The sequence below is a fragment of the Ranitomeya imitator genome, chromosome 4, assembly GCF_032444005.1.
Source record: "Ranitomeya imitator isolate aRanImi1 chromosome 4, aRanImi1.pri, whole genome shotgun sequence".
In the NCBI taxonomy this organism is placed as follows: Eukaryota; Metazoa; Chordata; class Amphibia; order Anura; family Dendrobatidae; genus Ranitomeya; species Ranitomeya imitator.
The window spans coordinates 363,979,530-364,006,884 of NC_091285.1; the positions used below are offsets into that span (position 1 = coordinate 363,979,530).

The 27,355-nt window shown below is 46.4% G+C and overlaps 2 protein-coding genes across 6 annotated transcripts in view; one reads left to right on the forward strand and one right to left on the reverse strand.

Moving 5' to 3' along the window:
• Positions 1 to 4,578: 4,578 nt before the first annotated feature.
• TMEM60 (transmembrane protein 60) lies at positions 4,579 to 9,790 on the reverse strand. 4 transcript variants are annotated; one of them, XM_069765139.1, is made up of 2 exons: positions 9,691 to 9,790; positions 4,579 to 5,179 (listed from the first exon to the last, which is right to left on the reverse strand). In XM_069765139.1, the coding sequence occupies exon 2, from the start codon at positions 5,130 to 5,132 to the stop codon at positions 4,728 to 4,730; it is 405 nt and encodes a 134-aa protein (XP_069621240.1). In that variant the 5' UTR covers positions 5,133 to 5,179; positions 9,691 to 9,790; the 3' UTR covers positions 4,579 to 4,727. The 4 variants fall into 4 exon arrangements, with proteins under 4 accessions (XP_069621240.1, XP_069621238.1, XP_069621237.1 ...); XM_069765137.1 differs by lacking the exon at positions 9,691 to 9,790 and adding an exon at positions 9,477 to 9,593; XM_069765136.1 differs by lacking the exon at positions 9,691 to 9,790 and adding an exon at positions 9,490 to 9,589.
• A 164-nt stretch (positions 9,791 to 9,954) lies between these two features.
• Positions 9,955 to 27,355, forward strand: part of PHTF2 (putative homeodomain transcription factor 2) — a 184,113-nt gene continuing 166,712 nt past the window's right edge. For both annotated transcript variants that reach the window (XM_069765133.1, XM_069765135.1), the window contains exon 1: positions 9,955 to 10,120. The gene's annotated coding sequence lies outside the window, so the exon portion shown is untranslated. The remainder of the gene's footprint in view (positions 10,121 to 27,355) is intronic.

A 27,355-nucleotide genomic window follows, 5' to 3' on the forward strand; every position in this document is an offset into this window, starting at 1 on the left:
TTCCTAAATAATGAAAAAATATATATATTCCCCTAAATACATTTCTTTATCTAAATAAAAAAACAATAAAAGTACACATATTTAGTATCGCCGCGTCCGTAACGGCCCGACCTATAAAACTGGCCCACTAGTTAACCTCTTCAGTAAACACCGTAAGAAAAAAAAAAAAAAACGAGGCAAAAAACGCTTTATTATCATACCGCCGAACAAAAAGTGGAATAACACGCGATCAAAAAGACAGATATAAATAACCATGAAACCGCTGAAAGCGTCATCTTGTCCCGCAAAAAACGAGCCGCCATACAGCATCATCAGCAAAAAAAAAAAAAGTTATAGTCCTGAGAATAAAGCGATGCAAAAATTATTTTTTCTATAAAATAGTTTTTATCGTATAAAAGCGCCAAAACATAAAAAAATGATATAAATGAGGTGTCGCTGTAATCGTACTGACCCGAAGAATAAAATTGATTTATCAATTTTACCAAACGCGGAACGGTATAAACGCCTCCCCCAAAAGAAATTCATGAATAGCTGGTTTTTGGTCATTCTGCCTCTCAAAAATCTGAATAAAAAGCGATCAAAAAATGTAACGTGCCCGAAAATGTTACCAATAAAAACATCAACTCGTCCCGCAAAAAACAAGACCTCACATGACTCTGTGAACCAAAATATGGAAAAATTATAGCTCTCAAAATGTGGTAACGCAAAAAATATTTTTTGCAATAAAAAGCGTCTTTCAGTGTGTGACGGCTGCCAATCATAAAAATCCGCTAAAAAACCCGCTATAAAAGTAAATCAAACCCCCCTTCATCACCCCCTTAGTTAGGGAAAAATTAAAAAAATGTATTTATTTCCATTAGGGTTAGGGCTAGGGTTAAGGCTACAGTTAGGGTTGGGGCTAAAGTTACGGTTAGGGTTTAGATTACATTTACAGTTGGGATTAGGGTTAGGGGTGTGTCAGGGTTAGAGGTGTGGTTAGGGTTACTGTTGGGATTAGGGTTTCAGTTATAATTGGGGGGTTTCCACTGTTTAGGCACATCAGGGGCTCTCCAAACGCGACATGGCGTCCGATCTCAATTCCAGCCAATTCTGCGTTGAAAAAGTAAAACAGTGCTCCTTCCCTTCCGAGCTCTCCTCTGTGCCCAAACAGGGGTTTACCCCAACATATGGGGTATCAGTGTACTCAGGACAAATAAGACAACAACTTTTGGGGTCCAATTTCTCCTGTTACCCTTGGGAAAATACAAAACTGGGGGCTAAAAAAATAATTTTTGTGGGAAAAAAAAAGATTTTTTATTTTCACGGCTCTGCGTTATAAACTGTAGTGAAACACTTGGGGCTTCAAAGTTCTCACAACACATCTAGATAAGTTTCATGGGGGGTCTAGTTTCCAATATGGGGTCACTTGTGGGGGATTTCTACTGTTTAGGTACATTAGGGGTTCTGCAAACGCAATGTGACGCCTACAGACCATTCCATCTAAATCTGCATTCCAAATGGCACTCCTTCCCTTCCGAACCCTCCCATGCGCCCAAACAGTGGTTCCCCCCACATATGGTGTATCAGCGTACTCAGGACAAATTGGGCAACAAATTTTGGGGTCCACTTTCTCCTGTTACCCTCGGGAAAATACAAAACTGGGGGCTAAAAAAATAATTTTTGTGGGAAAAATTTTTTGTTTTATTTTTACGGCTCTGCATTATAAACTTCTGTGAAGCACTTGGTGGGTCAAAGTGCTCACCACACCTCTAGATAAGTTCCTTACGGGGTCTACTTTCCAAAATGGTGTCACTTGTGGGGGGTTTCAATGTTTAGGCACATCAGGGGCTCTCCAAACGAAACATGGCGTCCCATCTCAATTCCAGTCAATTTTGCATTGAAAAGTCAAACGGCGCTCCTTCCCTTCCGAGCTCTCCCATCCGCCCAAACAGTTGTTTACCCCCACATATGGGGTATCAGCGTACTCAGGACAAATTGTACAACAACTTTTGGGGTCCAATTTCTTCTCTTACCCTTCGGAAAATAAAAAATTGGGGGCGGAAAGTTAATTTTTGTGAAAAAATATGATTTTTTATTTTTACGGTTCTACATTATAAACTTCTGTGAAGCACTTGGTGGGTCAAAGTGCTCACCACACCTCTAGATAAGTTCCTTAGGGGGTCTACTTTCCAAAATGGTGTCACTTGTGGGGGGTTTCAATGTTTAGGCACATCAGGGGCTCTCCAAACGAAACATGGCGTCCCATCTCAATTCCAGTCAATTTTGCATTGAAAAGTCAAATGGCGCTCCTTCGCTTCCGAGCTCTGCCATGCGCCCAAACAGTGGTTTACCCCCACATGTGGGGTATTGTCGTACTCAGGACAAATTGTACAACAATGTTTGGGGTCTATTTTCTCCTGTTACCCTTGGTAAAATTAAACAAATTGGAGCTGAATTAAATTTTTTGTGAAAAAAAAGTTAAATGTTCATTTTTATTTAAACATTCAAAAAATTCCTGTGAAGCACCAGAAGGGTTAATAAACTTCTTGAATATGGTTTTGAGCACCTTGAGGGGTGTAGTTTTTAGAATGGTGTCACACTTGGGTATTTTCTGTCATATAGACCCCTCAAAATGACTTCAAATGAGATGTGGTCCCTAAAAAAAAATGGTGTTGTAGAAATGAGAATTTGCTGGTCAACTTTTAACCCTTATAACTCCCTAACAAAAAAAAATGTGGGTTCCTAAATTGTGCTGATGTAAAGTAGACATGTGGGAAATGTTACTCATTAAGTATATTGTGTGACATATCTCTGTGATTTAATTGCATAAAAATTCAAAGTTGGAAAATTGCGAAATTTTCATAATTTTCGCCAAATTTCCGTTTTTTTCACAAATAAACGCAGGTACTATCAAAGAATTTTTACCATTGTCATGAAGTACAATATGTCACGAGAAAACAATGTCAGAATCACTGGGATCCGTTGAAGTGTTCCAGAGTTATAACCTCACAACGGGACAGTGGTCAGAATTGTAAAAATTGGCCCAGTCATTAACGTGCAAACCACCCTTGGGGGTAAAGGGGTTAATGGCGCGGTAGGTTGCTCATGTGTTCTGTTGCTCCATTCATGTCTATGGTACTGCTGCTGACCATAATGGACAAGTTGACAGTTCTATAACCCTGTATGTAACCCCTTTCTCATATACAGCACCATGGAATTAACCCCTTACCGGCATCGGACGTACTATACCGTCCGATGCCGGCTCCCCTGCTTTGATGCAGGGCTCCGCGGTGAGCCCGCACCAAAGCCGGGACATGTCAGCTGTTTTGAACAGCTGACATGTGCCCGTAATAGGCGCGGGCAGAATCGCGATCTGCCCGCACCTATTAACTAGTTAAATGCCGCTGTCAAACGCAGACAGCGGCATTTAACTACCGCTTCCGGCCGGGCGGCCGGAAATGACGTCATCGCCGACCCCCGTCACATGATCGGGGGTCGGCGATGCTTGTGAATGGTAACCATAGAGGTCCTTGAGACCTCTATGGTTACTGATTGCCCGTCGCTGTGAGCGCCACCCTGTGGTCGGCGCTCACAGCACACGTGCAATTCTGCTACATAGCAGCGATCAGCAGATCGCTGCTATGTAGCAGAGGCGATCGTGCTGTGCCTGCTTCTAGCCTCCCATGGAGGCTATTGAAGCATGGCAAAAGTTAAAAAAAAAAAAGTTAAAAAAAATGTGAAAAAAATAAAAAAAACATAAAAGTTTAAATCACCCCCCTTTCGCCCCAATCAAAATAAATCAATAAAAAAAATATCAAATCTACGCATATTTGGTATTGCCACGCTCAGAATCGCCCGATCTATCAATTAAAAAATAGTATTAACCTGATCGCTAAACAGCGTAGCGGGAAAAAAATTCGAAACGCCAGAATTACGTTTTTTTGGTCGCCGCGACATTGCATTAAAATGCAATAACGGGCGATCAAAAGAACGTATCTGCACCGAAATGCTATCATTAAAAACGTCATCTCGGCACGCAAAAATAAGCCCTCAACCGACCCCAGATGATGAAAAATGGAGACGCTACGAGTATCGGAAAATGGCGCATTTTTTTTTTTTAGCAAAGTTTGGAATTTTTTTTCACCACTTAGATAAAAAATAACCTAGTCATGTTTGGTGTCTATGAACTCGTAATGACCTGGAGAATCATAATGGCAGGTCATTTTTAGCATTTAGTGAACCTAGCAAAAAAGCCAAACAAAAAACCAATGTGGGATTGCACTTTTTTTGCAATTTCACCGCACTTGGAATTTTTTTCCCGTTTTCTAGTACACGACATGCTAAAACCAATGATGTCGTTCAAAAGTACAACTCGTCCCGCAAAAAATAAGCCCTCACATGGCCAAATTGACGGAAAAATAAAAAAGTTATGGCTCTGGGAAGGAGGGGAGCGAAAAACGAACACGGAAAAACGAAAAATCCCCCGGTCATGAAGGGGTTAATGGTGCTATATAAATTAATAATAAGTTGTACTTTGTTTAGGGCAAAATACATCGTCGACACAAAATAAATTATGATCTATTAATTAAAAGTTTAGCATAATATTATGTATACTTTATTTACATATTTTACAGTTGAAGATAGCTGTTGGACACTTTATAACCATGCGCTTGTATGGGAATATTAGCTGGATAAGTCAGGAGAGATATTGACCTGGCGGAAACACATTTGGATAGCCTGTTCACTTGCTAGTCACGTCTCACATAAAACACGTTGTACCCCAGTTCAATCAGTCCTCCAATGAGCAAGATCCACAATGGTATAAACACCAGACTTAACAACATAGTGGTGAACTGTTCCAGCACGGCACACAGCACAAGGCAAAATGCCAATTTCAGGAGCATGGCAGTCAGATACCAGGATTTTTTCTTCATATTCTGAGCTCCATTCCTGGGGTCATAGCCAGATTTACACCGTCCTGCCATTTTTACAATTAACATGACAATTAAAATGGTGTCGAAGATCCAGATGGGGATGAAGATAATGAACCAGTTCCATGGGGCTTTCTCATCCAGCTTCAGCACCAGCATGATCAAGAAAAGTAAACTGAAGAGCCATGTCAGCAGCACCCTCTGCGCCAGGGACATTCTCATTTAAACTGACTTTAGGGGGTTCTTAGCCAAGATGAAGAGATGTATTCCTGCAAGAAAGAGCGAGGACAGACTCAGCATATATACTCTAAGGTATTCTCATAGGTAGCAAGGCCTGTGTTATGGCTTCTATGCCAGACCTGGCACTGTGCCAATACAGCTAATTTATTATTATAGCGCCATTTATTCCATCGCGCTTTACATGTGAGGAGGGGTATACATAGTAAAAACAAGTACAATAATCTTAAACAATACAAGTCACAACTGGTACAGGAGGAGAGAGGACCCTGCCCACGATGCCTGATTCTGCAGAGTCCTTATTCCCAGATTCTGTATGAACCGTGCTCAATCACATGTAAAATTACAGCTTTATCATCCCCAAGGAGCATTGCTTCTACACCAGAATGTGGGGGAACGCGGAGTCCATAAACCAAAAGGAATGGCTATGTAATGCTAATTTAAATACGGTAATAATTAAAAAAGTTAGTCTGCTGAAGCCTCCGGTGTTTCAGTCTGCTTCTCCACATCCACAGGGTCCTGAGTATATTGTGTGTATTCCATTTATAACATGTGACTGCTGAAGCCAATCGCTGACCTTGGTGGTGATGCTGAGATAGTGACACACTGCTGATGTGGCCAATGATTGGCTGCAGTGATCACATGATATAGACGGGGCATCATCCCACAGCCTTACAGCCAAACCCTGGGGCAGTGGAAAGGTGGTGCTGGAGCAGCAGTAGTTACAAAGGTAAGTAATGCTTGGGAGAAAAAAGGACGATGGAAAGGACTTGTAAATTTGCCCAAAATCTTCCACCAGACTGATCTGATGCTAATACAGCTCGGACTGTCCAAACTGTTGTGTACAGTCATGGCCAAAAGGGCGGAGACTGTTTCAGTGTTTTTTAATGTATTAGTCAGAGGTTAATAAGGTACGATTAAAATAATTTCATGCAAGTTTGTAACATTTATAGTAAGACTCAATACTTACATTGTTGCCCTTGATTTTTCAATTTCCTTTGATGTGGCTTCCTGGATATTAATTTCTGGGCTAAATCCTGGCTGATGACAATCCATTCTTACTGAATCATTGCTTTGAGTTTTTCACAATATCTGGGTCTTTGTCCACCCACTTTTTGCGGACTCACTACAGGTTAAGTCTGGGATTGAGATCTGAAGTTTTCTGCCCCCGGACCCAGTGAGCCTCCAAAAAAATAAAAAATTCTGGACAACTGGACCAAAATTCATGACGGCCCAACACTTTTACGGACATTTGACATGCCCCCTAAAAACCACACCCCAAAATAATAAAAATAGGAGATATATCACACCCGCTCCCTCACCTCTGTAGCCACTTATCACCAGTGCAGCACTCTTCTCCCAGGGACACCACCAAAGTTTCCTGCACCCTGTAGTTCCCCCCACCTGCCTCTGGTCACATGGCCACGATGTCAGGTCATTCAGCTCCACCATCACTCAGGATTTCCAGGCTTACTCTCCGGTCACTGGTGTCTATGCACCTTGCTGTGCCACCAGCCAGGGTTAGTGAGTGGTGGGTGGGTCCTGTCCTGTTTGTACTGTGCACGGCCACCTTTTTAGCGCATGCACAGCACAAACTTAGGGGCTGGGGAGAAAATTCAAGTATGATACATTTTTCTGCCGGACACTATAGACGGTAGAGAAAAGCACCAGGTTTTTACAGACCATTAGCAACTATGGACATGGTGCTCCATGCTGGAAGAGGCATTGTTCATCACCAAATTGCTTCTGGATTGTTGAGAAAAGTTGTTCTTGGATGACGTGTAGATCCCATTCTTTATTAATTGCAGTGTTCTTAGGCAAACCTGAGTGTGCCCACTCCATGGAATTAAAGCAACCCCACACACAAGTGGTCTCAAGATGCTTTACTGCTGACAAAGCTCATGGCAGCGCTCACGTTTTCGTCAGTGGACAATCATTCTTCCTGGTGTTCCAGTCTGAAGAGGTTTAATCAGCTGAAACAGATTTGCAGGAAGCAGTGATTGAATTGCAGAGGACTGGGATAAAGTGATGGAATTCCAGTGATCTGGAAGAATGATTGACCAGAACAGAAGGTGAGTGTTACAATGTGTGATGCCAACAGTAAAGCATCCTGAGACCATTCATGTGTGGGGTTGCTTTTCATCCATGGAGTGGGCACGCTCACAATTTTGCCTAAGAACACCGACATGAATAAAGAATGGGATCTAAACTCCTCCAAAGAGTAAATTCTCCCAACCATCCAGGAGCAATTTGGTGATGAACAGGACTATGTCCACCATGATGGAGACCATGCCACAAAGCAAACAGGATAATGAAGTGGCTCTGAACAAAACATTGAAATTGTGAGTCCAAGGTCAGGAAACTCCCCAGATCTCAATCCTATTGAGGACCTGTGGTCAATTTTCAAAATGTGAGTGGACAAAGGAAGAGACGGAAATTGTGATAAACTCCAAGCAGAGATTAGGAAGAATGTGTTGTCCTCAGCCAGGATGTGGCCCAGAAGCGGATATCCAGCTGCCAAGGCAAATTGTAGAAATCTTGGAAAGATAAGGACAAAAAGGTAAATATTGAGTCTTTCCATGAACTTGATGAATTTGTGAAGAAAAGGATAAACCCTAAGGGTACCGTCACACTAAAACGACGCTGCAGCGATACGACAACGATGTCGATCGCTGCAGCGTCGCTGGAGAGCTGTCACACAGACAGCTCTCCAGCGACCAACGATCCCGAAGTCCCCGGGTAACCAGGGTAGACATCGGGTTACTAAGGCTGGGTTCCCATTGCGTTATGGGACCACGTTAAACGGACAGCGTTGCACGGCGAAATTCACGCCGTGCAACGCGGCCGTTAACGCGCCCATTCACACTAATGGGAACGCGCTTCACTAGCGCGTGCCATGTTCGGCACGCGCTAGCGACGCGCCGGTGATTCCTGGCGCGCCGCGGACGCTGCTTGCAGCGTCCGAGGCGTGCCCGCGGTCCGTTCCCCGCTCTCGCAGATCGGGGATCTGCGAGAGCGGGGACGTTACCGCGACCCCGACCGCAGCCCCATAGAAAACATTGCGTTAGCGCAATCCGCTAGCGCTAAACGGATTGCACTAACGCAATGTGACCCTAGCCTAAGCGCAGGGCCGCGCTTAGTAACCCGATGTTTACCCTGGTTACCAGCGTAAAAAAAAAAACCAAACACTACATACTTACATTCCTGTCGCGTCCCTCGGTGCTGTGCTTCTCTGCGCTGACAGTGAGCGCCGGACAGCCGGAAAGCAGAGCGGTGACGTCACCGCTGTACTTTACGGCTGGCCGGCGCTCACCAGTCAGTGCGGGAAGCTGAAGGCGAGGGACATGACCAGACACCGGGAATGTAAGTATGTAGTGTTTTTTTTTTTTTTTTTACATTTACACTGGTAACCAGGGTAAATATCGGGTTACTAAGCACGGCCCTGCGCTTAGTAACCCGATGTTTACCCTGGTTACCAGTGAAGACATCGCTGAATCGGCGTCACACACGCCGATTCAGTGATGTCAGCGGGAGATCCAGCGACGAAATAAAGTTTCAAACGATCTGCTACGACGTACGATTCTCAGCGGGGTCCCTGATCGCAGTAGCGTGTCAGACACAGAGGGATCGTAAGGATATCGCTGGAACGTCACGGATCGTGCCGTCCTAGCGACCAAAGTGCCACTGTGTGAAGGTACCCTAAGGCTATGTGCACACGTTGCGGATTCTGCAGGGTGCTTTACCTGCGGGTTTTGTGCGGATTTCGCCTGCGGATTCCTATAAAGGAATAGGTGGAAAACGCTGCGGAATCTGCACAAAGAATTGACATGCTGCGGAAAATAAACCACGGAATTCCCTGCCGCATGGGCACAGCGGATCTTGTTTTCCATAGTTTACATGGTACTGTACACCGCATGGAAAACTGCTGCAGATCCGCAACGTGTGCACAGACCCTTATGGAATGTTTACAGTTGTACTTCAGTAACCATAGAAACACGACCAAAAGGTCTCAGTACAGTGACGCAGCAAGCCTTCTGGAAACGTCTGTCCGCGACCATATACGCCCAGGCTGCCATTAGGGCCCCCAGTGACAGAGGGGCCCCGTCCGCCAGCACTTGCCCTATAGTCACCATTAATCAGGGAGCTATTGTCTCAGCCCGACCACATAGGTGGAGCTGTGGCATCACTAAGCCGACCCGGCAAACTCATCATTCCCCCAATAAACTGGTGGTTTTCTCTAAAGATGGCCGCCTGCCCCTGGCGGGTAGTGTATCTGGTGGAGGCCCTCATGAGCGGGGCCCAGACTGTAGCACAGCCCTCAGCACACACCGACCGGCCTCACCGGGGAGCAGCGGCCGCCGCTCATAGCCAGCACAGCCCCGCGCCAGGCTCCCTGCGGTCTCAGCAGCAGAAATGCTTCCTGTTGTCGCCCATTGGCTGTCATCTGACAGCTCTCATCCAATCAGCATGCTTAGTTCAGTTGCTTACGTCACTGCGCTGGTAGCGGACATGTTTAGTCAGGGCAACGTCCTGCGTTACTTACTACGAGTCGTGGATCTCACTAAGGACGGTAGATGCCGGCTTTCCGTAATGACCTAGAAGCTCCGCCGGCGGCGCCATCATGTAAATCCCATCCTCCTTCTTTACGAGCTTCTGCCGTGCCCTTAGCTAAAATGAAAGATGACACACTGCCTGAATGGGATTTTTAGGCGTCGCCATATTTGTCACCAATAATGGTCCTACGAGCCACTGCGGTCGCCCAGGCGGCGTCATGTGACCTGCAAGCGCTCTTATTGGACAATGATCCGTGTCGCTCTGCTCGTTGCCACGGGCGGCCAGGACGGTGCCTGTAGCTCTGCTGGCCTGGCTCGTGCCCCGGGTACCAGCGAGCGCGCAGATCCCCGAGCTCATGGTCCGAGCACATTCAAAGAGCTTGGCGGCGGGAGGAGGAGGAGGCGGCTCCAGGGCAGCAGGTAAGCCGGCAGACTGTGGGGAGGGCAGCAGGGGAGCCGGCAGACTGTGGGGAGGGCAGCAGGGGAGCCGGCAGACTGTGGGGAGGGCAGCAGGGGAGCCGGCAGACTGTGGGGAGGGCAGCAGGGGAGCCGGCAGACTGTGGGGAGGGCAGCAGGGGAGCCGGCAGACTGTGGGGAGGGCAGCAGGGGAGCCGGCAGACTGTGGGGAGGGCAGCAGGGGAGCCGGCAGACTGTGGGGAGGGCAGCAGGGGAGCCGGCAGACTGTGGGGAGGGCAGCAGGGGAGCCGGCAGACTGTGGGGAGGGCAGCAGGGGAGCCGGCAGACTGTGGGGAGGGCACCAGGGGAGCCGGCAGACTGTGGGGAGGGCAGCAGGGGAGCCGGCAGACTGTGGGGAGGGCACCAGGGGAGCCGGCAGACTGTGGGGAGGGCACCAGGGGAGCCGGCAGACTGTGGGGAGGGCAGCAGGGGAGCCGGCAGACTGTGGGGAGGGCACCAGGGGAGCCGGCAGACTGTGGGGAGGGCACCAGGGGAGCCGGCAGACTGTGGGGAGGGCACCAGGGGAGCCGGCAGACTGTGGGGAGGGCAGCAGGGGAGCCGGCAGACTGTGGGGAGGGCAGCAGGGGAGCCGGCAGACTGTGGGGAGGGCAGCAGGGGAGCCGGCAGACTGTGGGGAGGGCAGCAGGGGAGCCGGCAGACTGTGGGGAGGGCAGCAGGGGAGCCGGCAGACTGTGGGGAGGGCAGCAGGGGAGCCGGCAGACTGTGGGGAGGGCACCAGGGGAGCCGGCAGACTGTGGGGAGGGCACCAGGGGAGCCGGCAGACTGTGGGGAGGGCAGCAGGGGAGCCGGCAGACTGTGGGGAGGGCAGCAGGGGAGCCGGCAGACTGTGGGGAGGGCAGCAGGGGAGCCGGCAGACTGTGGGGAGGGCAGCAGGGGAGCCGGCAGACTGTGGGGAGGGCACCAGGGGAGCCGGCAGACTGTGGGGAGGGCACCAGGGGAGCCGGCAGACTGTGGGGAGGGCAGCAGGGGAGCCGGCAGACTGTGGGGAGGGCAGCAGGGGAGCCGGCAGACTGTGGGGAGGGCAGCAGGGGAGCCGGCAGACTGTGGGGAGGGCAGCAGGGAAGCCGGCAGACTGTGGGGAGGGCTCCGGGGCAGCAGGGAAGCCGGCAGTCTGTGGAGAGGGCTCCGGGGCAGCAGGGAAGCCGGTAGCCTGTGGGGGGGGGGGGGGGCAGCAGGGGAGCCGGCAGTCTGGTGGGGTTGGGGGGCAGCAGGGGAGCCGGCAGACTGTGGGGAGGGCTCCGGGGCAGCAGGGAAGATAACAGACTGTTGGGAGGGTTCTGGGGCAGCAGGGATGCCGGCAGTCTGTGGGGAGGGCTGCGGGCGGCAGGGAAGCCGGCAGACTGTGGGGAGGGCTGCGGGCGGCAGGGAAGCCGGCAGACTGTAGGGAGGGCTGCGGGGCAGCAGAGGAGCCGGCAGACTGTGGGGAAGTCAATGGGGCAGCAGGGGAGCCGGCAGACTGTGGGGAGGGCTCCGGGACAGCAGCGAAGACGACAGACTGTGGGGAGGGCTCCGGGGCAGCAGGGAATGAGGCAGTCTGTGGGGAGCGCTCTGGGGCAGCAGGGAAGCCGGTGGTCTGTGGGGAGGGCTCTGGGGAAGCCGACTGAAGCTTCTCAACAACTTTGTCCTTGACTTGTTTGAAGGTCTTCATGGTGTTATTTGGTTAGTGGTGCCATTTGCTTAATGTTGTTCCAGCCTCTGTGGCCTTTCAGAGAAGGTGTGTACAGTAGCTTCTCACATAATTAGAATATCATCAAAGTTAATTTATTTCAGTTCTTCGATACAAAAAGTGAACCTCATATCTACTATATAATTGTCTAAGGGTCACTTCCGTCTGTCTTTCTGTCTGTCTGTCACGGATATTCATTGGTCGCGGCCTCCGTCTGTCATGGAAATCCAAGTCGCTGATTGGTCGTGGCAAAATGCCCACGACCATTGCCACGACCAATCAGCAACGGGCACAGTCCGGCGGCAATATGGCCGCTCCTTCCTCCCCGCAGTCAGTGCCCACTCCATACTCCCCTCCAGTCAGCCCTCACACAGGGTTAATGGACCGCGTTATGCCGCGGTGTAACGCACTCCATTAACGCAGCTATTAACCCTGTGTGACCAACTTTTTACTATTAAAAAAATCTAATGTTACAAATAATAATAATAATAATAATAATAAAAAAAAAGGTTATTCTCACCCTCTAACGTCGCGTTGTCCTCGGCAGTGCGAGCGGCAGGTTCCAGTGCCAAGGATGCTATGCGAGAAGGACCTTCCATGACATCACGGTCCTGTGACCGCAACGTCATCACAGGTCCTGCGCTCATACCAACCCTGGGACCGGAAGCTGCCGTGTGCACCGCACACAGGCGTCAGGACTACAAGGGGCCTTCGGAGGGTGAGTATATGTTTATTTTTTATTTTAAGTCTTTTTTAACCTGTTACATACGTGGCTGGGCAATATACTACGTGGCTCTGTGCTGTATACTACGTGGCTCTGTGCTGTATACTACGTGGCTCTGTGCATTATACTACGTGGCTGTGCATTATACTACGTGGCTGTGCATTATACTACGTGGCTGTGCTTTATACTACGTGACTGGGCAATATACTACGTGGCTCTGTGCATTATACTACATCGCTGGGCAATATACTACGTGGGCTGGGCAATATACTACGTGGACATGCATATTCTAGAATACCCGATGCGTTCGAATCGGGCCACCATCTAGTATTATATAGAATCTTTAGAAACAGAGTGATCTATTTTCCCTTTCGCCACGACAGCACCCCACTGGAGAGAGGGATCCGCCCCGCAGGAACAGGAAACCTACCGAGAAATAAAAGGGGGCGGTCCGCCTCTCCTCCTCAGTTTAGGTTTCCTGTTCCTGCGGGAACAATCCAGGAACGACAGGACGACTTCAACATACCTGGGCTAGCATGCCGCCTGTGCGGTGTCCGTGAGAACGGCAGGGGCTGCAGCTCAGAAGCAGCGTCGGGGGAGTTCCGTTAGACGGCTCCCTCCTCAGCTGGTGGATGGAGCAGACGGCCGGGTCCGGGGAGGGCCGCCCGGCGTCTTCTCCGGCGTGCGGTGCGGCAAGGAGCCGGGTAAGACAACCTCCATTGCGGTCCGGCGCTGAATCCCGGACCGCGCATGCGCCGACCGCCGCAATACTGGCTACCCCGGAACTGAAGGAGTCACTTCCGGGGCGCCTAGGCCGGATCTGGGGCGGGGGAGCCAGCGGCAACCCGCGCATGCGCATTGCGCAGCGGGGAGAGAAAAAAAAAAAAAAAGAGGAAATGGGCACACTATTTAAAAACGCCCAGAAACAATAATGCGACGATGCAGAGATGTCATCCCCAGGTGCCATGGACCCCACAGCTGGAGATCCAGTGCCCCCCACCAAAGATCACACCAAAGGATCCTCTGAGTCCGCTCGTAAGAGTGACGGTTCCAGAACAGGATCTCGGCCTTCTGATCCGGTACTATTCGCTTCACTGGGTGAGTGTTTAAACTCTGCCTATTAAGCTGACGCTGTCTCCCTATTTCTCTCTCTTTTCTCTCTCTCTCGCTACTTTTTACGCCCAGTCAAAAAAACGACAAAAGTCCAAGCATAAGGAATGTGCCTTGTGTAGCCAGCCCCTTCCGGACTCATACCCCAAAAAACTGTGCAAAGACTGTTTTAAGGAAACAAGTCAGGGAGCGACAGTGTCCGTTACGGACTTACGGGCCATTATTAGAGAGGAGCTTAAAAATATGACCCAGGAAAAACCGCGTAAAGCTAAGTCAAAAACACCAACACTTATGTCAGACTCCGAAAGTGACCATACGGTACTGTCAGAAGCCTCCCTATCATCATCATCATCATCATCTTCCTCAGAAATCGAGGGGTGTTCATGTTTCCCCTTAGACAGTGTGGACAACTTGGTAAAATCAATCCGCAATACCATGGGGTGTGAGGAGGTAAAGGGTGCGCAAACCACGCAGGAAATTATGTTTGCGGGTTTGGCAGAGAGAAAGAGGAGATGTTTTCCGGTTATACCAGCGGTGAAAGCATTAATTAAAAGAGAGTGGGAGAAGCAGGATCAAAGAAGCTTTTTGCCCTCCGCGTCTAAACGTAAATATCCGTTTAGTGATGAGGAGCTCCTTACATGGACCAAAGTGCCTAAGGTCGATGCAGCCGTAGCTTCTACCTCCAAGCAATCCACTCTGCCTGTGGAGGATGCGGGACTTCTGGTCGATCCATTAGATCGCAAAGCTGAATCATCCCTTAAGCGATCTTGGGAGGCGGCTACTGGAATTTTTAAACCTGCAGTAGCCAGCACCTGCGCTGCCCGGTCAATGATCATTTGGATTGATCAGTTGGACCAGCAGATCGAAAATAAAGTTTCGAGAGAGAAACTTCGAGCGGCCATCCCCTTAATACGTGGAGCAGCAGCTTTTATGGCGGACGCATCTGCCGACTCTCTTCGATTAGCAGCGAGATCCGCAGGTCTTGTGAATAATGCAAGACGCGCACTTTGGATGAAAAGCTGGAAAGGGGACGCGCAGTCTAAATCCAAAATATGCGCAATCCCATGCGAGGGTGAGTACATCTTTGGCAAGACCTTAGATGATATACTCAAAAAGGCAAAGGACAGGAAGAAAGCTTTCCCTGATTCCTCCATTCCCTTTTACAGGAGAGCCTTTAAGAGGAGACCGTTTGGTAAAAGGAGGCAACGGATAGGTCTACAACATGGACTGCTAAAGAGGACAGGCAAAGAGGTACCATGTTTAGAAGACCCAACCCCCCAAAAGACAATAAATTCTGAGGATATACCAGTAGGGGGCAGACTGAAATTTTTCGCCACCCAATGGGAAAAAGTAACATCTAGCTCGTGGGTTTTAAACATCATCCGAGATGGAATTAAACTACAATTCTCTCGTGTTCCCCACGAGTCATATATTATAACATCCCTCAGCTCGCCCGCACAACAGCAGGCTCTAGAGCTGGAAATTCAAACCCTATTATCAAAGCGGGTTTTAGTCCAAGTCCCCGAGGGACAGGAAGGCAGAGGATTCTACTCTCCCTTATTCCTAATTTCTAAACACGGCGGTTCTTTCAGGACCATCATAAACCTTAAAAAGCTCAATTCATTTGTCAAAAACCATACATTTAAGATGGAATCCATTAGATCCACTATAAAACTCCTCTTTCCAAACTGTATGATGGGGGGCATTGATTTGAAAGATGCTTATTATCATCTCCCTATCCATGACAGATACCAAAAGTACCTCAGAGTAGCAGTGACAATCAACGGCGAGATTCATCATTTCCAATATACAGCCATGCCCTTCGGCCTTTCAACAGCACCGAGGATCTTTACCAAGATAATGCTAGAGGTGATGGCCTACCTTCGCCAAAAAGAAACCTTAATTGTTCCCTATCTGGATGACTTTTTGGTCATTGGAAATTCAGTTACTCAATGTGCTGATCGTTTGGCTCATGCAATTTCCTCTCTACAGGATTTAGGCTGGATAATCAATACCGACAAATCCAGACTCGCTCCGCTATCCTGCCAGGCGTTCTTGGGGTTCCATCTAGTCTCCGTATCTCAAAAGTGTCTCCTGCCTCAGGTAAAAATACTACTGATCAAACACAAGGTCCTAGCGGCGATAAACAATCCACGTATATCCCTAAGACAAGCTATGTCCTTACTAGGATCTCTTATCTCTTGTATACCTGCGGTAAAATGGGCTCAACATCATACCCGTACACTGCAACACCAGATTTTACAAGAAGATAGACTGTTATCTGGTCACCTAAATGTGAAAATAACCTTATCTCAGGAAGTTTTAACTTCCTTAACGTGGTGGCTGAATTCAGACCATTTAATGAGTGGTGTTCCATGGATAATAACGCCATCTCATACTATAACCACGGACGCCAGTCCTCATGGATGGGGCGCTCATATGGGGAATGATTTTTGCCAAGGGCTTTGGAACATGGAGGAAAGCTGCTATTCCTCTAATGTTAAAGAATTAAATGCAGTAAAGTACGCCTTATGCCATTTTCTCCCACAGCTACGAGGGAAAGACGTCAGAATCCTTTCCGACAACACCACCACAGTGGCGTATCTAAACAGGCAAGGAGGAACGCGATCAGAGACTCTGATGTCTTCTGCTACAGAAATCCTGAATCTAGCAGAAAGTCACCTAACATCCCTTACTGCACTGCACATAAGAGGGGAAAACAACCAGCAGGCAGACTTCTTAAGTCGACACACCTTGAAACAAGGAGAGTGGTGCCTAAACCAGCAGATTTTTTGAGATATAGTATCCCTATGGGGTCAACCTCAAGTAGATCTCTTCGCCACCAGGAGAAACAAAAAAGTCCGGAAATTTGCCTCCCTATCTAGCGGATCATCCGGACATTCTAGACGCTCTCCAAGCCCCTTGGCAGTTCAGTCTAGCATATGCTTTTCCGCCGATCATACTGCTGCCCCAAGTCATTTGCAAAATCAGAACCGAAGGAGCGAGGGTGATACTAATAGCTCCATTCTGGCCCAAGAGACCATGGTTCTCGTGGCTGCAAACCATGTCGGTCTCAGATCCTTGGGTCCTCCCCTCAAAACCCAATCTTCTCTTCCAAGGTCCGTTTTTCCACCCTCAAGTGGACAGTCTACATCTCACGGCCTGGAATTTGAGAGGCAGATGCTAAAATCAAGGGGGTTCTAGGAGGGATTGATAAACACGCTCCTCCAGAGTAGAAAACCTTCCACTCCAAAAAATTACACAAAAATATGGAAGAAATTCCTACAATTCCATACATCTTCAAACACGTCAGAAATTCCGATACAGTCTATCCTTGAATTCCTTCAAAAAGGGAAAGAACTAGGTTTAACTGCAAACACCTTAAAAGTTCGTATTTCAGCACTAGGAGCTCTCTATGGCCATAACATTGCGGGGAATAGATCGGTATCCCGATTTATTACAGCCTGTGAACGTATAAATCCAGTTAATATACCTAGAGTTCCTCCCTGGGATCTAAACTTAGTTTTACAAGCCCTAACAGACTCTCCATTTGAACCAATAGATTCAATACCAATCAAGATCCTATCACTAAAAACGGCCCTCTTGGTAGCACTGACTTCAGCCAGGAGAATCAGTGACATCCAAGCACTCTCCATAGATCCACCTTTCCTGTTAACCTTTCAGGATAAGTTGGTCCTTAAACCAGACCCTTCCTACCTTCCCAAAGTAGCTAAGACATTCCATAGGTCTCAGGAAATAATCTTGCCCACTTTCTTCAGTAATCCTTCCACTCCTGAAGAACAAAAGTACCACACTCTAGATGTTAAAAGAGTAGTGTTAAAGTACATTGAAAGAACCTGTAGCTGGCGACAGTGTAGGGCTCTGTTTATTTCCTTCCAGGGTCACAAGAAGGGTCATGGAATAACGAAAAGCACGTTATCCCGGTGGATCAGAGAGTCTATCAGACTGGCCTATTCCGCGAGTAAAGAAAACCCTCCGGAAGGCATAACAGCGCACTCTACCAGAGCTATGGCATCCTCCTGGGCAGAAAGGGGAGAGGTCCCAATTGAGACTATATGTAAGGCGGCAACTTGGTCAAATCCCTCTACATTCTATAATCACTATAGGCTTGACCTATCGTCAACTTCTGACCTAGACTTTGGCAGGACTGTCCTCAGCACGGTGGTCCCCCCCCTAGGTGATGGTCTCTGTAAGATCTCCAGTGGGGTGCTGTCGTGGTGAAAGGGAAAAAGCCGGATTACTCACCGGTAATACTCTTTTAGTGAGTCCACGACAGCACCCTCTTATATCCCTCCCTATATTAATATAGTATTTACTATTGAGTAAAATTCTTTTAATCATATATGAGCAAATAAGTTTGAAAATGAAATAAATTATATTTGCCTAATACTGGCGGTCCTCCGGGTACTCTGAAATCAAAACTGAGGAGGAGAGGCGGACCGCCCCCTTTTATTTCTCGGTAGGTTTCCTGTTCCTGCGGGGCGGATCCCTCTCTCCAGTGGGGTGCTGTCGTGGACTCACTAAAAGAGTATTACCGGTGAGAAACCGGCTTTTCACGTGTTTATTTCTGTTAATGTTGATGATTATGGCTTCCAGCCAATGAAAACCCAAAAGTCATTAGCTCAGTAAATTAGAATACTTTATAACACCAGCTTTAAAAATTATTTTAAAATCTGAATGTTGGCCTACAGAAATGTATGTTCATTAAATGCACTCAATACTTGGTCGGGGCTCCTTTTGCATCAATTACTGCATCAATGCGGCGTGTCATGCAGGTGATCAGTCTGTGGCATTGCTGAGGTGTTATAGAAGCCCAGGTTGCTTTGATAGCAGCCTGCAGCTCGTCTGCATTGTTGGGTCGGGTATCTCATCTTCCTCTTGACAACCCTCCATAGATGCTCTATGGGGTTAAGGTCAGGCGAGTTTGCTGGGTACAGGTTCTTAATGTTTGTTTGTTGCTTAGATAGGACTGTAATAAGAACATACTAGTCATTTTTAGTTTTCAGGATAGAGGCATGTTCCATTGTTCTCTTAATAGCAGCTGTCACTTTGTTTTTTACATTTTAGCCGTCACTTTGTGTGCATCACTGACATTACAATCTAGAGCCTAAATCTGGAATTGTTCTGCCTTAGAAGACAATAGGACGACAGCTGCGGAAGATGTTCAGGCTTACACCCTGTTTTCTTACAATTGTATAAATTTGTATGAGCTTCATAAAGAGGCTTTCTGACTTTAGACACCTTTTGTTTTAGCAAAGCACAGGGCTACTACAATGATCAGCTCTTGTTTTGAAGGACATGGCATGACCATGTATTACGTGATTCCCTATTCACTTTAATGGAGCGTGTGTCATATACAGGGCCTTGTGAAAGTATTCGGCACCCTGGAACCTTTCAACCTTTTCCCACATATCATGCTTCAAACATAAAGATACCAAATGTAAATTTTTGGGGAAGAATCAACAAAAAGTGGAACACAATTGTGAAGTTGAACGAAATTTCTTGGTTATTTAAAATTTTTGTGGAAATTCAAAAATTTAAAATTGGGGCTTGCAATATTATTTGGCCCTTTTACTTTCAGTGCAGCAAACTCACTCCAGAAGTTCATTGTGGATCTCTGAATGATCCAATGTTGTCCTAAATGCCTAATGATGATAAATATAATCCACCTGTGTATAATCAAGTCTCCGTATAAATGCACCTGCTCTGTGATAGTTTCAGGGTTCTCTTTGAAGCACAGAGAGCATCATGAAGACGAAGGAACACTAGAGGCAGGTCTGTGATACTGTTGTGGAGAAATTTAAAGCCAGATTTAGATACAAAATGATTTAAAAAAACTTTAAACATCCCAAGGAGCACTGTGCAAGCGATCATATTGAAATGGAAGGAGTATCATACCACTGCAAATCTACCAAGACCGTTTAAACTTTCATCTCAAACAAGGAGAAGACTGATCAGAGATGCAGCCAAGAGGCCCATGATCACTCTGGATGAACTGCAGAGATCTACAGCTGAGGTGGGACAGTCTGTCCATAGGACAGCAATCAGTCGTACACTGCACAAATATGGCCTTTATGGAAGAGTGGCAAGAAGAAAGCCATTTCTCAAAGATATCCATAAAAAGTGTTGTTTAAAGTTTGCAACAAACCACCTGGGAGACACACCAAACATGTGGAAGAAGGTGCTCTGGTCAGATGAAACCAAAATCAAACTTTTTGGCAACAATGCCAAACATATGTTTGGTGTAAAGGCAACACAGCTTATCACCCTGAACACACCATCCCCACTGTCAAACATGGTGGTGGCAGCATCATGGTTTGGGCCTGCTTTTCTTCAGTAGGGAGAGGAAAGATGGTTAAAATTGATGGGAAGTTGGATGGAGCCAAATACAGGGCCATTCTTGAAGAAAACCTGTTGGAGTCTGCAAAAGACCCGAGACTGGGACGGAGATTTGTCTTCCAACAAGACAATGATCCCAAACATAAAGCAAAATCTACAATGGAATGGTTCACAAATAACCGTATCCAGGTGTTAGAATGGCCAAGTCAAAGTCCAGACCTCAATCCAATCGAGAATCTGGGGAAAGAGCTGAAAACTGCTGTTCACAAACGATCTCCATCAAACCTCACTGAGCTCCAGCTGTTTGCCAAGAAAGAATGGGCAAGAATTTCAGTCTCTCGATGTACAAAACTGATAGAGACATACCCCAAGCAACTTGCAGCTGTATAAATAGAACAAAAGAAAAAGTAGGCCCAAAAAAACGGGAGTCCACCACAAAGGCAATATACATATAACCAACACAGCTTTATTACACAGATATGCAAAGGACAGAATACACATTAAAAACATTAAAAAAGGACATACTTGTGTCCCTTTGTTATCATTTGTAGGGACTCTTCTCATTCACGCTGGTATTTGGGTTAGTGCTAGCCTATAGGCATATGTATTGTACTCTGTTTGGGTAGGTGTGGGCTTTTGGCCTTATTTTGGGCCTGTGTATATATGGGGTTCAGTTTTTCCCTTTTTTAATGTGTATTCTGTCCTTTGCATATCTGTGTAATAAAGCTCTGTTGGTTATATGTATATTGCCTTTGTGGTGGACTCCCGTTTTTTTGGGCCTACTTTTTCTTTTGTTCTATTTATACTTGGTACTGTTTAGGCCCAGGGTTTGAGTCCCACTGACCGTGGTGCCCCCATTTTCTTTTTGTATGGCAACTTTCAGCTGTAATCGCAGCAAAAGGTGGCGCAACAAAGTATTAAGTTAACCCCTTTCTGACCTCGGACGGGATATTACGTCCGATGTCAGATCCCCCGCTTTGATGCAGGGCTCCGGCGGTGAGCCCGCATCAAAGCCGGAACATGTCAGCTGTTTTGAACAGCTGACATGTGCCCGCAATAGCGACGGGTGACATCGCGATTCACGCGCCGCTATTAACTAGTTAAATGCCGCTGTCAAACGCTGACAGCGGCATTTAACCGGCGCATCCAGCCGGAAGTGAGCGCATCGCTGACCCCCGTCACATGATCGGGGTCAGCGATGCATCAGGATGGTAACCATAGAGGTCCTTGAGACCTCTATGGTTACTAAGCCCGGCTAGCTCTGAGCGCCACCCTGTGGACGGCGCTCATAGCAAGCCTATTATTAAGCTACATAGCAGCGCCGATCGAGTTCTATTGAAGCATGGCAAAAGTTTAAAAAAAAAAAAGTGAAATAAAAGAAGTTTAATTCACCCCCCTTTCACCCCATTCAAAATAAATCAATAAAAAAAATCAAACCTACACATATTTGGTATCGCCGCGTTCAGAATCGCCCGATCTATCAATAAAGGATTAACCTGATCACTACGCGGCATAGCGAGAAAAAAAAATTTTGTAACGCTAGAATTACATTTTTTTTGGTCGCCGCGACATTGCATTGAAATGCAATAACGGACGATCAAAAGAACGTATCTGCACCAAAATGGTATAATTAAAACGCCAGCTCAGCATGCAAAAAATAAGCCCTCAACCGACCCCAGATCATGAAAAATGGAGACGCAACGGGTATCGGAAAATGGCGCATTTTTTTTTTTTCTTTTAGCAAAGTTTAGAATTGTTTTTCACCACTTAGATAAAAGAGAACCTAGACATGTTTGGTGTCTATGAACTCGTAATGACCTAGAGAATCAAAATGGTAGGTCAATTTTAGCATCTAGTGAACCTAGCAAAAAAGCCAAACAAAAAACAAGTGTGGGATTGCACTTTTTTTGCAATTTCACAGCACTTGGAATTTTTTTCCCATTTTCTAGTACACGACATGGTAAAACCAATGGTGTCGTTCAAAAGTACAACTTGTTTCACAAAAAAAAAGCCCTCACATGGCCATATTGACGGAAAAATAAAAAAGTTATGGCTCTGGGAAGGAGGGGAGTGAAAAACAAACACGGAAAAACGGAAAATCCCAAGGTCATGAAGGGGTTAATGGGGCCGACTAATATTGCAAGCCCCACTTTTCAGTTTTTGAATTTCCACAAAACTTTAAAATAACCAATAAATTTCATTCAACTTCACAATTGTGTTCCACTTGTTGTTGATTCTTCCCCCAAAATTTACATTTTGGTATCTTTGTTTGAAGCAAGAAATGTGGGAAACGGTTGAGAAGTTCCAGGGAGCCGAATACTTACGCAAGGCACTGTATATAGTATATGGCTGAAGAGGACGTGTTTTACTCTAGTGTTAACGGAACCTGTCAGCAGGATTGTGCACAGTAACCTACAGACAGTGTGAGGTCGGCGCCGTTAGGCTGCCGTCACACCAGCAGTATTTGGTCAGTATTTTACATCAGTATTTGTTGCCAAAACCAGGAGTGGAACAAATAGAGGAAAAGTATAATAGAAACATATGCACCACTTCTGCATTTATCACCCACTCCTGGTTTTGGCTTACAAATACTGATGGAAAATACTGACCAAATACTGCTAGTGTGACGGCAGCCTTATACTGATGACAATGATACCTTGATTCATGAAATCCGTCTTGTGGTTGTTGTTTAATCTCTAATTTCAGTTGTGAGTTAATGATATGCCCGTGTGCGGGGAGGGCTGGGGTATGCGGTGTTTTGATTTAGCTATTCATGATGAAGACAGCTGACAGGTCGGTGATCCCTCACTGACCTGCCTCCTATTTTACATAAGGAATATTATATTAAAATAAAAAACAGCAGGCACGCGGCTGCGCTGCAGCATGATCCGCATGTAAAATGTGCATATAATTCAGTTAATTGATAAAATTAATAATTCATAAAAAAAGCCTCCTCCAAGATGGCACCACCTGTGCAGTAGCAGCAATTGGAGATCTGATAGATGCTACTGCTCAGGTGCCGCCATCTTGCTCTAGGGAGAAAAATAAAATTAAAACTGCCTCCTCAAAGATGGTGCCGCCAGCACCGCCATCTTAGTGGAGACAATTTTTTTTTTTTTTAAATATATTCATTATGTAATCTAGGGGGCAGGACCGTGAGAGATCAGTGACCGGTCAGCAGTCTGCTTTATGAATAGCTAATCAGAGCACCACTGAAGACCCCTCACAGGCCGCCCCGGAGCACGAGCATATCATTAACTCATAGTAACATAGGCCGAAAAAAGACATTTGTCCATCCAGTTCAGCCTATATTCCATCATAATAAATCCCCAGATCTACGTCCTTCTACAGAACCTAATAATTGTATGATACAATATTGTTCTGCTCCAGGAAGACATCCAGGCCTCTCTTGAACCCCTCGACTGAGTTCGCCATCACCACCTCCTCAGGCAAGCAATTCCAGATTCTCACTGCCCTAACAGTAAAGAATCCTCTTCTATGTTGGTGGAAAAACCTTCTCTCCTCCAGACGCAAAGAATGCCCCCTTGTGCCCGTCACCTTCCTTGGTATAAACAGATCCTCAGCGAGATATTTGTATTGTCCCCTTATATACTTATACATGGTTATTAGATCGCCCCTCAGTCGTCTTTTTTCTAGACTAAATAATCCTAATTTCGCTAATCTATCTGGGTATTGTAGTTCTCCCATCTCCTTTATTAATTTTGTTGCCCTCCTTTGTACTCTCTCTAGTTCCATTATATCCTTCCTGAGCACCGGTGCCCAAAACTGGACACAGTACTCCATGTGCGGTCTAACTAGGGATTTGTACAGAGGCAGTATAATGCTCTCATCATGTGTATCCAGACCTCTTTTAATGCACCCCATGATCCTGTTTGCCTTGGCAGCTGCTGCCTGGCACTGGCTGCTCCAGGTAAGTTTATCATTAACTAGGATCCCCAAGTCCTTCTCCCTGTCAGATTTACCCAGTGGTTTCCCGTTCAGTGTGTAATGGTGATATTGATTCCTTCTTCCCATGTGTATAACCTTACATTTATCATTATTAAACCTCATCTGCCACCTTTCAGCCCAAGTTTCCAACTTATCCAGATCCATCTGTAGCAGAATACTATCTTCTCTTGTATTAACTGCTTTACATAGTTTTGTATCATCTGCAAATATCGATATTTTACTGTGTAAACCTTCTACCAGATCATTAATGAATATGTTGAAGAGAACAGGTCCCAATACTGACCCCTGCGGTACCCCACTGGTCACAGCGACCCAGTTAGAGACTATACCATTTATAACCACCCTCTGCTTTCTATCACTGAGCCAGTTACTAACCCATTTACACACATTTTCCCCCAGACCAAGCATTCTCATTTTGTGTACCAACCTCTTGTGCGGCACGGTATCAAACGCTTTGGAAAAATCGAGATATACCACGTCCAATGACTCACCGTGGTCCAGTCTATAGCTTACCTCTTCATAAAAACTGATTAGATTGGTTTGACAGGAGCGATTTCTCATAAACCCATGCTGATATGGAGTTAAACAGTTATTCTCATTGAGATAATCCAGAATAACATCCCTCAGAAACCCTTCAAATATTTTACCAACAATAGAGGTTAGACTTACTGGCCTATAATTTCCAGGTTCACTTTTAGAGCCCTTTTTGAATATTGGCACCACATTTGCTATGCGCCAATCCTGCGGAACAGACCCTGTCGCTATAGAGTCCCTAAAAATAAGAAATAATGGTTTATCTATTACATTACTTAGTTCTCTTAGTATTCGTGGGTGTATGCCATCCGGACCCGGAGATTTATCTATTTTAATCTTATTTAGCCGGTTTCGCACCTCTTCTTGGGTTAGATTGATGACCTTTAATATAGGGTTTTCATTGTTTCTTGGGATTTCACCTAGCATTTCATTTTCCACCGTGAAAATACAGATTAAACCACAAGATGGATTTCATCCACCAAGGTATCATTGTAATCAGTATAACGGAGCTGACCTGACTCTGTCTGTAGGTTACTGTGCACAATCCTGCTGACAGGTTCCCTTTAACCGCTGTCACCCAATTGTCAAGCAAAGCTGGTGAAGCAATGAAATCATTGGCACCAATAGCACTATGGGATGTGGCATACATTACACCAGGGAGAGTATGCTAGGGAATCTGATTACTGAAGCTTTGCAAATACTGTTAACCCCACATATGTAGGTATATCTGCCACTGCCTAAGTGTTTGGATTTTTTTGGGATGGGGTACAACTTAAACTTGCCAACATCCATTGACGTAGTATTTTGGCTATGTGCACTCTGGCATTTGTCTGGTAATGTTACTAGTAAAACGGCCACTGTCTATTAATGAGCATGGCAGCTGACCTGGGCTGCTAGCGGATGGCAGAGAGTGCAGTAATTCATGCTGCTTGGGGTCTGTAAGAATTGCACTCACATGCTACAGAAATAATCAGGATGTGATGTTTCTAGGCCGCAGAGATTTCCACATGTCTGTAATTATTGGCAGTGTCATGAAATCTTTTTTGGAAGTGCCTGGCTGCGTTCAGAAGTGTTCCTGGATTTTCCCCGTACTCTGGCAGCCATCTGTTGCTGTGATGGGTATACCCTAGGGTCAGTCGTCCAGGGCAGCCATCGCTTTACCTCTTGTTTATGTGACTCTGAGGTTATGTGCACACGTTCAGGATTTCTTGCAGAAATTTCCTGAGCAAAACTGGACATTTTCTGCAAGAAATCCGCATACGTTTTTCTCACGGTTTTACCGCGTTTTGCGGATTTTTCCGGAGGTTCCCAATGCAATAATATAATGGGAAATCCGCAAAATTAATGAAGATGCTGCGTTTTTTACCGCAATGATGGGATGCATAATGTATGTGTTTTTATAGCGAAAAAACGCGAAAAAAACTCAAAAAATCTGCAATGTGTGCACACAGCCTGACAACGATTTTCATGATCTTTTGTGTCTTCGTTTTTTGTCTTTTATGCCAGAGCAGTTTTTTCACTCTTCTATTGTCACGTTCCAGGACCTATAACTTTTTCCTTTTTCCGGAGACCTAATTATATCCGCACGGCGGCCGTGTGCTCCAGATGCGTGTATTATTCAGGTCTGTAACGTGATGGATCCCCATGTGCTCCAGGACCCTGCCTATACTAGGTCTGTGTGGTGTGGGGTCTTTGGTGCACATGGACTGATCAGACGCCAACCCCAGGGCCACACACTAGTCTTCAGTGCCTGAGTGTGATGTCCGGTCAGTAGGTGCTGCTCCATAATCCTGCAGTCATCCTCTACTGCCTGGAGCTGCGTGGAGAAGGGAAGAGCAATGTCTCGGCACTGGGTTGGTCAATAGACTAGGTGATGGAAAACAAGTGACGTACGTTGTGAGACACAAACACTAGTCACATAGTCCTTTACTCTAGCCAGAGTCGTACAGCTGCACACACCTAGGACACGCATAGAAACTCATCCACCCATCGGATTGCAAAATAATTCTGCCTCGGGCGGGAGAACAAGTGTTGAGGTACTGCTAATCAGCCAGGTATGTAAGAAGTGGCCCACCCAGCTTCATGCGTAATTGTCGGGGTCTCTGTAAACTCTTTCCTTATGTGTATTAGTTTTCCATTGTAGTAGATGCCTTCTAGAAAGGCTTGTGACTGAAGATCAGTGTGCCTGGATTTCTGCTGTGAATGGGATGTACAGTCAGAAGTTTCCACCAGATTCTGATGACCTTACCGGCCACGAGATCTGTCAGACCAAGCTCCCTGGGGTTCCTTAAAGCTCCTGAATCCTAGCAGGAGCAGGCTGTCACTGAGAAGAAAGATGTCGTCCGGCTTTGGCCTCTGGAATTCTGCTTCTTATATTGGACCTGGCTGTCAGAAAGCCAGCACTTGTTAGGTATCCACTGGACTGTAATAACCTAAAGAGTTAATTCAACTGATTGTTTAGTGTGAAACAAAACCATGCCCAAAATCACTATTTTCTGTATTCATGCTTCAAATTCTTATAAAAAGTACACAGTAATTTTTAGCATTTTTCAACAGTGTTTGGTATGTAAACACACTGTATGGACAAAACTATGTGAACCTGCTTTTTAATCATACATTTCTGGGTTTTCATTCAATCTCCCTGCTACAGGTGTATAATATCCGGCCCGTACCATGCAGCCTGCCTTTATGAACATTTCTGAAAGAAGGGCTCGTTCTAAAGTGCTCACTGAACTCCACCACTTTACTAGAATAGGATGCCATTGTTGTAACTACTCAGTTTGTGACATGTATTCCCTCGTAAATAATCTACGAT